General features: G+C 37.0%; 2 protein-coding genes across 2 annotated transcripts in view; both read left to right on the top strand.

Annotated features, from left to right (window-relative positions):
* The first annotated feature begins 103 nt into the window (after nt 1–103).
* npffl (neuropeptide FF-amide peptide precursor like) lies at nt 104–3178 on the top strand. Its single transcript, XM_032550657.1, has 3 exons — nt 104–419; nt 1135–1265; nt 2760–3178. Exons 1-3 carry the CDS (start codon nt 270–272, stop codon nt 2878–2880), a joined length of 402 nt encoding a protein of 133 aa, XP_032406548.1. The 5' UTR covers nt 104–269; the 3' UTR covers nt 2881–3178.
* Nucleotides 3179–7673: 4495 nt separating this feature from the next.
* Nucleotides 7674–13948, top strand: part of LOC116710831 (protein phosphatase 1 regulatory subunit 1A) — a 28298-nt gene continuing 22023 nt past the window's right edge. Inside the window, exon 1 of the mRNA XM_032550081.1 lies at nt 7674–8114. Coding sequence (XP_032405972.1) covers nt 8034–8114 — 81 coding nt within the window. The 5' untranslated portion in view covers nt 7674–8033. The remainder of the gene's footprint in view (nt 8115–13948) is intronic.

Here is a 13948-nt window from a genome sequence, read left to right as displayed (position 1 = left end):
TCATATTTTCCCTCCATCAAGTCCCATGTTACAGTAGCACATTTCTCCAACTCTTCAGAGGTTTCCAGCCCCCTGACCTCAAGGTGTATATAAAACCAGAGAGCATGATGCTGCCAGTGAATATCATCACGACGCCACAAAGAGAGAAAACCAAACCACGATCGGGGTGATTCTTTCTTTTGCTTTGCAGGACTCCAACCTGTGAATTTCAGAAATTCACTTAGCCAACCTTTTCTCCTTCAGTTTGACCTCCTCTCCATCTTCAGACCATGGACACAGCTGCAGTGATGACTCTTCTGGCTCTAATCCTGGCGATGGCTGGCGTCAGTCAGGCTCTTCACATCCAAGGCGGTGGGGATGAAAATGACATGCTGCCTGGCAGCTCGGAGGAGAACATGGCCGACCGCCTGCTGGGGCTGGTGAGGCAACAAATCAGGCACACAAACTCTTTGACCAATTTATTCTGCTGTCTTATGTAGTTTAGGTTACCTTTTGAAAAATAAAATTTTTGTCAAGTGCAAAATCAATTTGGCATCTTCAAATAATAAAAAAAAAAAATACAAAAGTTGAAAGACATCATGAACACACATGGTGTCCCAATATTCAGTCTTAGTAAAACATGGAGTATCTGCCACATTAAACTGAATGAAAGACAGACAGAAGCCATGCCAACATGTTCAGAGTCTGTCATTTCATGTGGTGCAGAATTTAAATGGGAAATGGGCCTTTTAAGGATGAATCACAGAGCCCATTTTATATTTTAGAAGGCACTCCTTGTCATGCAACACGATGAAATACACTGCTACATTCTAATTTCTTCTACATGTGAGAAAAGACTTGGTTTCAGATCAAAAGTAAAAGAAACAGGATTTTCTCTTCCTGGTATTATGGACCAGACATATCTGAGTCTAGATTTGCATTGAAATTAGATTAAATTGATTGATGGGAAGCTCTGTGCTGTTCCACCATCTCAATTTCTCACAGCGCAGCAGTTCAGATGGTTTGGAGTTTTGTTGTAACACGAAACTGATAAATTTGTGGGACTTTTCACAAACTTTTTTTTTTTCAAACTATGCTTTCTATTTTTTAAAAATGTGTGCATGTCTTGATGTGAATGTGTGCTATGTGCTTCAGGAGATTGAGAGCAGAGACACCAGCCTTGATGATCGCCTGCTACTTTTAGTGCTAAGAGCACTGAAGCAAGCTGGTTTCCCTCTGGGAATCCAGAGAGAAACCAGGGAATCTGTCCTCCACCAGCCACAGAGGTCAGTCAAGATGGTTCGTTTGTATGACAACATTTTTCAACAAGCTGACACTGCAACTTACATGACACCTTTTTTGTCTTATTTTTGCAGCCTGAAATTGCATGCCTTACAACATAAAACTAGAATAGAAAAGTGCATTTTCTGTTTGCATCATAAATATGGTTTAGTTTTTCTCTCATTTTCAACCAAATATACAAAAATGCTTTGAGGCTACAGGATGCAGATCTTTTCCCTGAAGTGCCATGATGTCTGGAGTTTAAGTTAAAAGTTAACTGCATGAAAGAAAATATCTATATTTGCATTTTTAAATGGCGCAAGGTGTGATAAGCACCATAATTAACTACATCACTGAGGGAACGGTTTGGTATAGGAGAAAATTGCAACTATTTCTATAAAAGTAGGAAGATGTTTTTCCCTTCCACAGTCCTATTGGCGTCCAAAGGCTGCACATCATTCTGAAATTGTTGGCTGCAGGGTAGTTTTTCTTCTTATGTAATAGCAATTTGAAGTCTGCTCTGTAGCATATAATTTAACTCTGAAAGAAAAATAAAGTAAATGCATTCATGTTTTTGTAATAAACCGAGGTTTGATGTGCATTGAGCTGAAATGCATTGCAACTTTTATCTTTTTAATTGATACCAGTAGATTTTATTTAGATTAAATAGATTCTTACACAAACTTTGTGCCCTTGTGTAACTTCACATTTTTTATTCTGAAAATACTTGTATTCTTTCTACTTATAAGAATCTTCACTTCTTATGCAGGGTCCATTTTTAGCTTAACACTAAAATCTTTTCTTAAAACTCTGATTCTACTTTAGTCTTGCGTTATACAGTACAGACCAAAAGCTTGGACACACCTTTTAATTCAATGAGTTTCCTTTATTTTCATGACTATTGACATTGTAGATTCACACTGAAGGCATTAAAACTATGAATAACACATGTAGAAATATGCACTAAACAAAAAAAGTGTAAAACAACTGAAAATACCCCTTATATTCTAGTTTCTTCAAAGTAGCAACCTTTTGCTGTGATTACTGCTTTGCACACACTCTGCATTTTCTTGATGAGCTTCAAGAGGTAGTCACCTGAAATGGTTTTCACTTCATAGGTGTGCCCTGTCAGGTTAATAAGTGGGATTTCTTATTAACCATTTAATAAGAAATTAAATTAAAAACTTAACAAGAAAAAGAAACACAAAACTTTTACAAACAATTGAGTTTTTAAAAAACACGCAGTCATCTATTAGAAAACGATTAACAGAGAAGAATACAAGGATGGGAGGAGGGGGGGAGAGTGGAGCCTCATGAAAACAAAGAAAACCCATTGAATTAGAAAGGTGTGTCCAAACTTTTGGTCTGTACTGTATATATTAACAAAGTAATGACGTATAGCCTACCACATATTTTACTTGCAAAAAAAGAAAACAAACGTAAGAATCCCACAGTACATAACCTTAAATATTTTTTTTAATCTAATTGTTGCTGATCAGGTTTGGCCGCAGCTCCAATGGGCAGGTTGTGTTGGAGGATAAGATTCAGCCCCGGGACTGGGAGGCCGCCCCTGGTCAGATCTGGAGCATGGCCGTGCCCCAGAGGTTTGGCAAGAAGTAATCTGGCAGCTGGACCCACGTGTCACTGTTCTGGAACAAGGCTGAGCAGATGTCTGCAGACTAAATTAAGATGAATAAAATCTGAAAAGTATTAGCATATTTTTTTCCTTTCTGATGAATATTGTAGTCAGCCACACAACATGGTAAATTTTGATTAAGAATAAAATTAGCTTTTATTCTTAAACTTCTAGCATACAAAAATATGTTAACTAATGTTTTGTATCTACTGAGAGGATTGGGATTAAACACTGAAAGTGTTTGTTGTAATTTGTCCAATAAAACAGCTTTGAAGTAGAAAACTGTGTGAAATATAATAAAGGTAAATATACATACATCCTTCAGGATGTATGTAGATTTGACAAACTAAAATAAACAAGTGAATAATTTAGCAATAAGCTGTACATGTTGACGGGGTACTGAGTGAGTTCAAAGCAGTGAATATGTTGATCCTCTGTGTTACACTGCAATGATCTCAACACGTTCTGCTTACAACTTACTAAACCTTTAGCCTCTGAGGTATATTTGAGTCAACTTACATAAAGCAATCTGTTTTACAACTTATTACTCTGACTGCAGAATTTAGCCTTTAAAATGCATGGGAGATAAATGCAACAATATGCTGTGTCTACATTACTATACATTTCATCACTTCAGAGCAATTAGATAACAATTTAATAGATGTATTGTGAAGAGGATGGAAACAGTCTTATTCAGCATCCGTCCCTTTAACGTGAAGCCTCTGTCCTCAGCCACACCGACGGCTGTTGTCTGTGTTGGATTTACAAGCACCTGGGGAAGCAGCATGCAATAAGCTTGAGCTCTAATTAAAACACAGAAACATGCAATTACTCTGCGAGTTAATGGTTTCCACAGCCAATTACTGGGAGGGGATATATGTCCTTCCCTCTTAGTATGAGCCTTTTATTAGGATGTCCTCCCATTTCCTTTATCAAGGGCCAGGAAAATGAAAGAACTAGAAATTGCACCACTGGTGCAATTCAGATCTAAATAACATCCTTAGTGGTTAATTTTTAAACCTGTCAATGGCTTCATGCCATGTGACTATATATGTATCATACAGTGCACAATAATTACAACAGGGCCTTTTATTTGTAACTTTTACACCTTTAACGGAAATAATCTCTAAACATCAACAGGGCAGCCATCCAATGATTCATTAAATCATGAATTGAAGATTTATACATAAATTCAGATTAAAAGATCTATCTCTTCAAAGTCAAAGACTGAACCACTAGCAGCTCAATACAATGCTGTTTTTGTTTAAACTTAAACAATAATTTCTCAAATAACTTACTCTTAATAAAGATTTAAAATGAGTTCTTTCATTTTTATTCATGAAAGAACAAAGGAAACATCAAACATGACAGAAGGATCAACATTCCTCACCTTCCCCTTCCCCCCACATGTAACAGTGAGGATATAGACAATAATAGGAACTGATTGCTGTTTTTTTATGGTCCCCACGCAATAACAGCCTTATTGATTGGTGCCCCAACCCCCAACCCCTCTTTCCAATAGCTGCTGCACAATGATGTCCCAGTCAGGAAATGCATTCAGAGACCAATGATCCTGCAGGGAAATACACTTTGAAAACAGATCACAAGGCATAGATGAGCAGAAGTAATTCTTTTAACATATTTTTTTCTGTTCTCTTGTAGACCTCTTAGGAGTCACTAATGTTTGACAATATTAGTACAATAACGCACATGATTATATGGAGCTGTTCACATAACAGCTCACTTGACTATTCTCTGTTGTACAAATTAAACTGTTGGTGGCTTTAAAGCAAAAAGAGCAAACATGAGGCAGCAAGAAGGCAAGCATAGGAAAAGCTGGGTGCTGTTTTCTACATTGTTGGAAGCCCTTCATCAGCACATCTGGGTTAAAGAAGGTCTGAACTCATCTGAATTTCATGAGTCCACAGGGGGGCTCTGGAAAAAAAAACGCCCTTGTGTGCACTACAAAGAGACAGACTGAGAGACAGACCAAGGGAAGGAAAGTAAACATATAAACTGACTTAAACATTGTGTCTTGTACACTCTCTGGAACTCTAAGAACAACTCTGTCCAATTTAAGCTTTTTGACATTTCTCCAACCCTCCTCTTTCCCTCATGTTCATCACCATTCTCTAACAGCAAAGGGGGAGGTGGAAGTTCAGTAGTCAGCACACTCCAGCATTGTCTGTCACATCAAACAGAGTGTAATGTTTGCTTGGTGACTGAATGGAACCAAATAGGAGAAAATGAAAAGCCAAGGGAAGCAGGGTTTAAAAGTGACCCATGCAGCACTAGAGGGCAAACATGGTTCCTCAGGCTAATACAAAGCTTTCCCTGCCAGGCAGGATCTGAACCATTTACACTGCGTGTGTGTGATTCCTTATGTAAATGACAGACTGCTGTTTTCCACATCATGCATACATTTCTACCTAAATCCCAATTATTGAGCAAATTCTTGCTGATAAAAGGGGCTGACATCAATGCTATTTTTTGAGATCAGAAGAAACAAGTCATTATCAAACTTTTTTTTTCTTGAACAGTGGGCCATTTCTTTATTAGGTGATTGTACTGCAAGCGATTGCAAGGAGAACAGTAGTTTCCCAGCTTACTTTATTTACTTTATTTCCCCCTTTACAATCCGGATGTAAGCCTACTTTTTTTAATTTCTTGTGTAACAGGCATACAGGCGTAAAGAAAACTTGGAAATCTTAAATAGTAATTTGTAGCTGCAGGATTTTACACAACAACTGCATTCACTGCAAGAATTAATGGTTAGAGACTTAAGAAACTAAATAGTTTTGAAATCAAAACAAACCACAGAACAGATGGGGCCTAAATCAGATCCGCAGCATCTGAAAAAACATTACACACCCAATACAGAATTTAATGCAACGTATATGAGAATCGGAAATATACAGTATTACTTTCTCTCAGGGGTATTATTGCATTATTTATCAGCAGTTTTTACCACCAAGGAAAAACTGCCTGTTTTTTAGTTGTGCTAAAAATGCTTTGGGATTTTTTTCCACTAATTTCATGCTTAAATGGGGAGAAGACATCTTGCTCATATTCAAGAATGAAATAGATTTTTTTTATGCTTTTCTCTCAAGGTTGTTTGGGAGAACATGCAGCCAGCTGCTGCTAGCTCTTTGTTTTTAACAGAGAGAGCATTTAGACTTTTATTAACAGTTTAATCACAAATACATAATCAGAAAGCCTCCAATTACTGTGGCAGGTTTTCATTAACATCACAGCTTTTCACATTCAGCTGTGCCGCAAGAAAGAAAAATGTGGTTGTTTTTGTGTTTAGGCAGTTTGTATTTGCAACATACTTTCTAAAATGATAAAAAAGGATTCAGAATTTGTGCATTTTAGCACTCCTGGATGAAGTTACAAGCTTTTATATTTGATTTGGAAAGATATCTTACTGCAGTTTATAAGTCTGTTTTTTAAATTAAGTGTTTTGTGCACGCTCTAGAAATTATGCAATACAACGTGACTAATTGAGCCGAGTGAGAACATTTCTCTATGTTACATTTCCCATTTTATCAAGGCTGAAATGTGAACACATGATTGAGTTCTTTTACATAATACATTTAATTTTACATAATGCAAAATTAAATGAGTGATAAAAATGTAAAGAAAAGTAGAATGTTTTATCCCTTTTTTGTTATGTACCAATGTCCCTTGAACACAAAAAGTGCTATTTTAAAAACCATAAAAAATTATGTATCACTTTTTAAAAATATTGTTTTACTTTATGCCATTATTAACTTCAGTTCTCATACACATAAGACACTCAGAACGTAACCTCTCATGTGATAGTTTTACAGATTAAAGTCTCTCGTGTTTCTTTATTTTATTTGGAAAATGCAACTAATTCTATTCAGGAAATTTTAAAAGGACTTCAAAGCCATGAGAAGAAAAATACATATTTTAATGTAAATAAAATTGCAGCTGTATTGTACTTATAATACACTACAGCTGTATATATATATATATATATATTTCTGCTGTTGTAATAAAGTCTAACATTCATGCAGAACTGATGGTGATTTGTTCATAAGCAATATCTCTAGCGATGTGTGCAGAGTTAGAAAGCTGCAAGCTTTTACTGTATTTGATTTCTTTTTCATCAGAAACGCTGCAGATCCGATGCACCATATGCTTCTTGGTGGTGTCAGATATCAGGACCCAGCAGACGTGTGATATGGGGGACACTCAGGCTAAGACACGATCGATAAAGACTGGGGTGGCCGACAGACAAAGAAAACATTGCATAGACACATTTGAACAAAGCTCAGATTATTACATAAGTTTTGCTTCCAGACAAACTTATCTAATGTTAAAAGTAGCAAACCTTTCAATATGCATTTATTCATTTACTAATTAAGCCACTTTATCTGTCAGCATAATTGCAGTTTCAAAATTTTAACCTTTATTTGCCATCTAGATGAGTGAAGATGGAAATAACTGAGGTTAATTCTGTAAAATTATAATCAGTACACTGATCTCTCTAGAGCCACTGAAGGCTAGAACCAGTGTGTAAAGAACACTGTGTGGGTTGGTTTTAAGCATGTGTAGGTTGCTGATTTTAAAAATACTCCCAAAGCAGCGGTCGACTCTTTCCCCCTTCAGCAGAGATAGAGAGAGCGTTTCTTTGTCATCCTGACTCTGCCATCTGTGCAGAGGATGCTGCAGAACAGCCCTGAGATGAAACAGCCAATACAGAGACACAGAATGGTGAAGAGAGGGCGGGGCTTCGTGTGAAGGGGAGCGTAGTACAGCGAATGGGAGTGAAGGAGAGGAGAAGAGGTGTCCCTAGCTCAAAATGCCCTTGCCTGAGCACTGAAGGCTTGGAGAGGCTGAGAGGAAGGATAGGGGAGCTGGGAAAGACACGCCGGCAGGTGCTGAAGACAGGACAAGTGTATAGGTCAGAAATAAGTATAAGAAAGCTTATTAGGGGAAGGTGTAGGCAAGAGATAAAATAAATAGAAACTAAGAAAAAAGAAACTGGCTAATTTTTGGGAAAAGCTGGAGCCCACTTCTTTTTTTTAAGCCTGGTTCATTTACCTCTGCACGGATTCTCCTCTTCGTCTCCTTGTTCTTGCTCTCCCCTCTGACAGACAGCACCACCATGGAAACTGGGAGCCCCAGAAAGATTCAGTTCACCGTCCCCCTGCTGGACACCCACCTGGACCCAGAGGCAGCAGAACAAGTAAGGCGGAAAGCAACAGAAAATGTAAAAGGGAAAAAAACGGGGAAGAAAAGCTGGCTGTGTGGATCAGTCAGAACCTGGAATGTCTTTGTGGATTCATGTTTGGAAAAGTGAAGGATTTATACTTTTAAACAATTTGTTAAAGATTATTAGTAAGAATAAATTATTAGATTTAAACAGTTGAGTGGAATTAAACCAAGATTGAGTTATGGAGAGTGTGTCACAAATTCTGTGTAGTCTTTAAGGAAAGCACAGTTAAAACATTTAACACTTGATGTATGTCCTGAATGCAGAGCAGTTGTAAGGCCAATGAATTTATATTTGATTTTTCCACCTACCTAGACTCACAGCTTGGCAGATTTGTAGTAGGCACTTAGGATCCTAGCAGTGTTAAAAGTGATGTTGGACTTCAAAAATGCATCTCCAGGGGTTCATCTGGTGAATTTTTGATTTCACAGATTGACTGCTCACGGTTCCAACCTGTGAAATACTGATAGGAATTCTGTTGCATCATAGGTTAAAAATTAAATCACTATTGCTGGTGTAAATATTTCTTCTTCCAGTCTAATAGTAACATCAGTGTTTGTCATTAGCAAACTAATCATGTTTGTTTCAAAAATATGGGGTGATGCAAGAAATCTGCATTTCATGATATAGGAGGGAATAAGGCTTAGTCAGTGGAAAATCCCAGCGCGTGCAGTAGCTTGTGTCCTGTGGAGAATACCGTGTGAAAATATGTCAGGTTTTCTTCTTTTTATTAATATAAAATGAAGATGACGGCTCATTCATAATGAAAGAGTGCTGAGTACAGCCTGCAAAGCTTTAGGAGTCTGCCTACACCCCATCTGCCTCTCGTCTTCTTCTTTCCTGTATCTTTCTACTTTTTAGTGTTTTCTCCAGTCTGACTGAAAAACACTGGGGAGCCGTGGAGGCAGGGTCATCCTGGACTTTTTGCCAGGATGACCCTGCAACCAGTCCAGGGTTCTGCATCGCAGCATTTATAATATATAATAGGTTTATCATAGAGTAAAATGTTTCAAGCTTTTAATTTTTGTAATTTTGATGATTTTGGATTACAGCTAGGAAACCCACAAAATGTAGTATCTCATAAAATTTTAATGTTATGAAATAAAAATTGGGAACTTGTATCAAACACTAATCAGCTAATTAACTCAAATCACCTGTAACAGTTTCTTTAGCATGAAACAATCTCAGTCTGGGTCAGTAGGCTACATAATAATGAGAAAGACTGCTGGACTGGACAAATGTCCAGAAGACAGTCACTGACACCTTCCCAAAGGAGAGCAAGTCACAAGAAGTCATTGGTGAATCATATTCATAGAAGGTTGAGTGGAAGGAAAAAGCATGATACGAAAAGGTGCACCAGGGACAACCACAGGCTTGAGAGGATAAACCAGCTAAATTCATTCAGAAATTTGGGGGAACTTCACATAGGGTTGATTGACTACAGTTTGGATTCATTTAGAAACCAAGTCTGAAGGAAGAGTGAAAAGGCACAGAATCCACATTGCTTGAAGTTCAGAGCATTTCAGTCAGTGGTGACTGTTTCTCTTACAACCCAGATCCATCAATTATGGCATGTCTGTCAGGTTCTGAGGCAGCAGAGCCCCAGACCATCACAATGTCACCACTGTGTTTGACAGTTGGCACAATGTTTTTTTTTTTTTGAAATGCTGCATTATGCAGCAGAAGTAACATGATAAACACCTTCCTAGTGTTTCCCCTTTTGTGGAAGCTATTTTAGTCTCTTTTTCTATTGTTGAATTATGAACGCTGATCTTTACTGAGAAAACCGAGGCACACAGTATTTTAGATTTTGTTCTGTGTTCCTTACTGATCTCCTGGATGAGTTAGGGCCATTTTGGTATACATTACTCATAAGGTTCTCCACTGTTTCCATGTTTCCTCCATTTCTGAATAAAATCTCATTGGGGTTTTCTGGAATCTCAATGTCTTAAAATTGCTTTCTAGCTCTTTCCAGACTAGTAGATGTCATGATTTAATTTCTGATCTGTCTTTGAACTTATTTACTTTGTGGCATACTGATTTTGGAGATCTTTAGCCAACAACATGTCAGGTCTGGCAATTTTAAGGCTCTCATATGACAGCTCAACTGAATCAAAATGTGTTTACTTGCAGTTAATTTATGATTCAACAAGGTAGGCTGTTATACTGTATTTTGTCACCAAGATCAGGTCGGTTTCAGGAAAAACCAGCAACCATTTAATTAAGTTGTTTAACAGTGTATAAAGTAACATAAAATATCTGATAATTGCTGATTAAAAGTACAGTGACACAATGAAAATATGAAAGTGCACATATAAATGCAGGTATAAATGTCAAATAAAATATTTGGCAAAATATCATGCTTTCTAAATAAAAAAATAGAGTTGATGCAAAGAGCTGTAGTTCAGTGCATTATAAGCAACGCATCATTGAAGAGACCTTCCTCTACCAATAACCCCTTCTTCACTGCAGCCTGGAGGCATTTAAAAGCACCTTCACTATGGAAGAAACACTGTGTCCATCTACATTATTGTCAAAGTGACGCCAAAGATGTTTATGCTCAGTATACCACAGAAAACAGAGTGTGATCTAACCAAAGGACTCAAAGACAGAAAAAAACCTGTAACAAAATCTGTCCCTGTGCTGTTTCACTGCTTATAAAACGTGATTGTATTGATCTATCTCAAAAATATACATTTAAAGTGATAAAGAGAAAAAGTCCAAGTGGTATGGGGATTTTTGTTATGTACTGTATATAGTGTACATTTTATTTTTAGGTGGCAGCTGTTCAATAGAGGGGCTCAAAATAACCTCTGATCTTGTGTTTGCTTCCTTCTACTCAATAATACACATTTCCTTTTGGCTGTATACAAATAAAATAATCTGTTTTCTTTGACCTATAAAACCCAGATGGGTTTTAGCTCACAACCTCAATGCAAGCATGATGAAACCTTTCATGATGTGCCAGTGGGAATCTTCCTTTTCAGGACGCATTTTTAATTTATTTCAGCATCACTATGAGCATCTCGCTCTCCATGCTGGTTCTCAAGTGGTGTTGTACTTTTATTATAAGTATTACTATGACCAGAAAGCCCAGCAGGAGGTAAACAAACAGAGAGGAACCTCTGAATGTGAAAAAAGAATCATGTTTATGAATTTCACACCAAAGGGGTTTCACTCATGCTTCAGTAATCCTTGCACCCTGACACCTCTCAGCATTGTAAACCAGCCACCCTGGAGACCTGGGGTGTCAGTCAGGACAGCCTCTGTGGGCTCTAGATAGATAGCAGCAAAAGCAGCCTCATATTTCACCAATACGCCAACATTGCATAAATACTCACTGTACACCTAAAAGAGCATATTGGCAAAACCATATAGAGGCCTAATGATGTCAGTGACTGATGTAACTAATTGAAAATTCTCAGTTTGGGAACTCAACCTAAAGCAGAGAGAGTAAGTCCTCTACTACTGATAAAGACTAATTGAAGACACTTCCATTAGACATTTTAGCTGAGTTGGTGCTGCGTCCTCTACAATTACTACATCTGCAAATATGCAGAAAATCTAGATCCTCTGTTTTCTATCTCAAGCTGTTGGCAGTCATTTTATGACAACTTAAATCAGCATCTTACTGTGCCATGATATACTTACAACAACATTGATTCAAAGACTGCTTCATAGTGTTTTGTGCTTTTTGTACTTTAGGATTTTGTTGAAGGATGACAGGGAGTTAGGTTAAGGAGCAGTGTTACCTGCTGATTTATGTTGAAGTATTAATGAAGACGAAAGGTAGCTGCAATACTTGCAGTAATATCGTGAATCTTATGTGAATTTAATATCAGTATTTCAACCTCTGTGCAGCAGGCATTGCTGTAATTGGAAACAGGGACATGACTGTACCCTCCTTTAGTCCACTGTGCTTAAAATTTAGGTCAATATCAACAAAACAAAGCTTAGAACTTATGTATTCTGTTAGCAAGCAGATTCAGCTGTATTACAAAAGTATTCAAACAATTTTTTTTCAAGTCAAAACTACAACTGAAAGTTTTTCCCATTCTTCTAACAAACTAATTTATGAATGGATGAAGAACAGCTGTGAACAATGTTCAAGTTTTGCCAGAGATTCTCAATTGGATTTAAACCTGGACTTTGATTAAAACATGAATCTACTTTTATCTAGTACTTTGTATATGGCTCTAGAGTTACCACAGGTCTTTTAGCTACTCCTCTGATAAATGACCTCCTTCTCTGTAAACCATTGTTGTTTAAAACCTGTAAAGCATTACAAAACAACTGGACTTATACTGGAATTAAGTTATTCAGGTGGACTCCGCTCATTCATATTATTTCTGAAGGCAACTATTTGCTTTAAATTTTATTGATGGGTGTGAGAGTAAAGAAAATTGAATATATATGAATACCACACCTGTGAAATTTGTATAAAATATTAAAAAGTTGTGTATTATTTTCCTCAAATTTTGCAGTTATGCAATAGCTTTGCATTCATGAAATAAATTTAAATATCCATGTTTGTAGAATAGGAGCCCTTTAAAGACTTAAATGTTGAGTACACAAAGATGTTCAGCAGATGGGTCAAGAATAAATTAATATCAAAACACTACAATCTAATTTGCTCTTAAATAAATTTTCAAGTTCTTTTTAGACACTTCATAGTCTAAAAAACAATAGACATCTGATGTGCTTTGACATAGGTCTTTCTCAGGACAGCAAACAGATCACTGTGAATCATGAGTCATTTTAAAGAGAGAGTTCATCATTATGAGTATTCCACCTGTAGTCAATCCTTCATCACTTAGACTCTTAAACACCTGAGGAACTTGTCAACACAGAACAATAGAAGACTGAATCTGATAATCTGCAAGTGTGCAATTTGTATATGTTATATTAAATATTGCATGACCAAAACACTATTCCTGAGCAGAATAGTAAAGGAGAAAGCAGAGAAAATTGAAGCACAGGGAAATTTGGTGATTTATACATCCAAAATATTTGAAAAGATTTACTTTGGTTTGAAAAGAGCTTGCAGTTTGGAAAGGAACAAAGCTTAATCCTGACTGTTCATCCTTCAGCATTTCAGGTGGATTGATGCATTAGGCTTGGCTTTTTTGTCATAATGACAGCTGAAAAAGGTGGTGCCATTGTAATCCAGAACAAAGATGCTTATAGATTAGAGATCCTGAGACAGTGTGGAAGTGGAGTGTTCTATACACTGTTGAGCCATAATCCGACATTGGCTCTTGCACAAAAGATAAAACGTTTCTTAGAGAAAGCTCTTGAGGATAGTTCTGAATACAAAAAACATGAATACAATTTTCTATGGTAACAACATCATGTAAGGCCTACTTATTACACACTGCCTGGAACCTGGTGGTCCTATAGTTAATCGGTTTCTAACATAACATTGATTTTCAAACCAAGTCACAGCAGCTTCGTTCTACATTTATAGGACACTGCATATTTTCTGAAACACATTTTGTGCATTGTTGATCTTTCTGAAACTGATCCACTCTGCATTATGCATGTTGCAATTTTATATACTGACATATTGGAAAACACTTTTACATTACAGTAGCTATCATCCTTCCAGCCTAAAGAAGAGTCTTCCTTTCAGTCAGCCTCTGAAAGTCAGACGTATTTATAATACTGATGAAGCTTTTGACATGCAAGCTAAAGATCTCTGCAAAATATTTAGAGACATAGGTTAAGAGAATCAGTTACTGAAGAAAATGTTGTGAGGAAGTTAAAAGTCTGAACAGGGATGTAGCATTAGCCCCTAAAACTCCTTC

This window comes from Xiphophorus hellerii, chromosome 20 (assembly GCF_003331165.1).
Source record: "Xiphophorus hellerii strain 12219 chromosome 20, Xiphophorus_hellerii-4.1, whole genome shotgun sequence".
In the NCBI taxonomy this organism is placed as follows: Eukaryota; Metazoa; Chordata; class Actinopteri; order Cyprinodontiformes; family Poeciliidae; genus Xiphophorus; species Xiphophorus hellerii.
The sequence above is the reverse complement of the archived record's forward strand: the minus strand, read 5'-3'. Positions and strand labels throughout refer to the sequence as shown.

What these genes read in the sequence shown, in the direction of transcription:
- npffl (XM_032550657.1), top strand. Translation starts at nt 270, where the DNA reads ATGGACACAGCTGCAGTGATGACTCTTCTGGCTCTAATCCTGGCGATG. An exon ending in CCGACCGCCTGCTGGGGCTG is followed by an intron (nt 420 to 1,134) that starts GTGAGGCAACAA and finishes TATGTGCTTCAG; the next exon opens with GAGATTGAGAGCAGAGACAC. An exon ending in GTCCTCCACCAGCCACAGAG is followed by an intron (nt 1,266 to 2,759) that starts GTCAGTCAAGAT and finishes GTTGCTGATCAG; the next exon opens with GTTTGGCCGCAGCTCCAATG.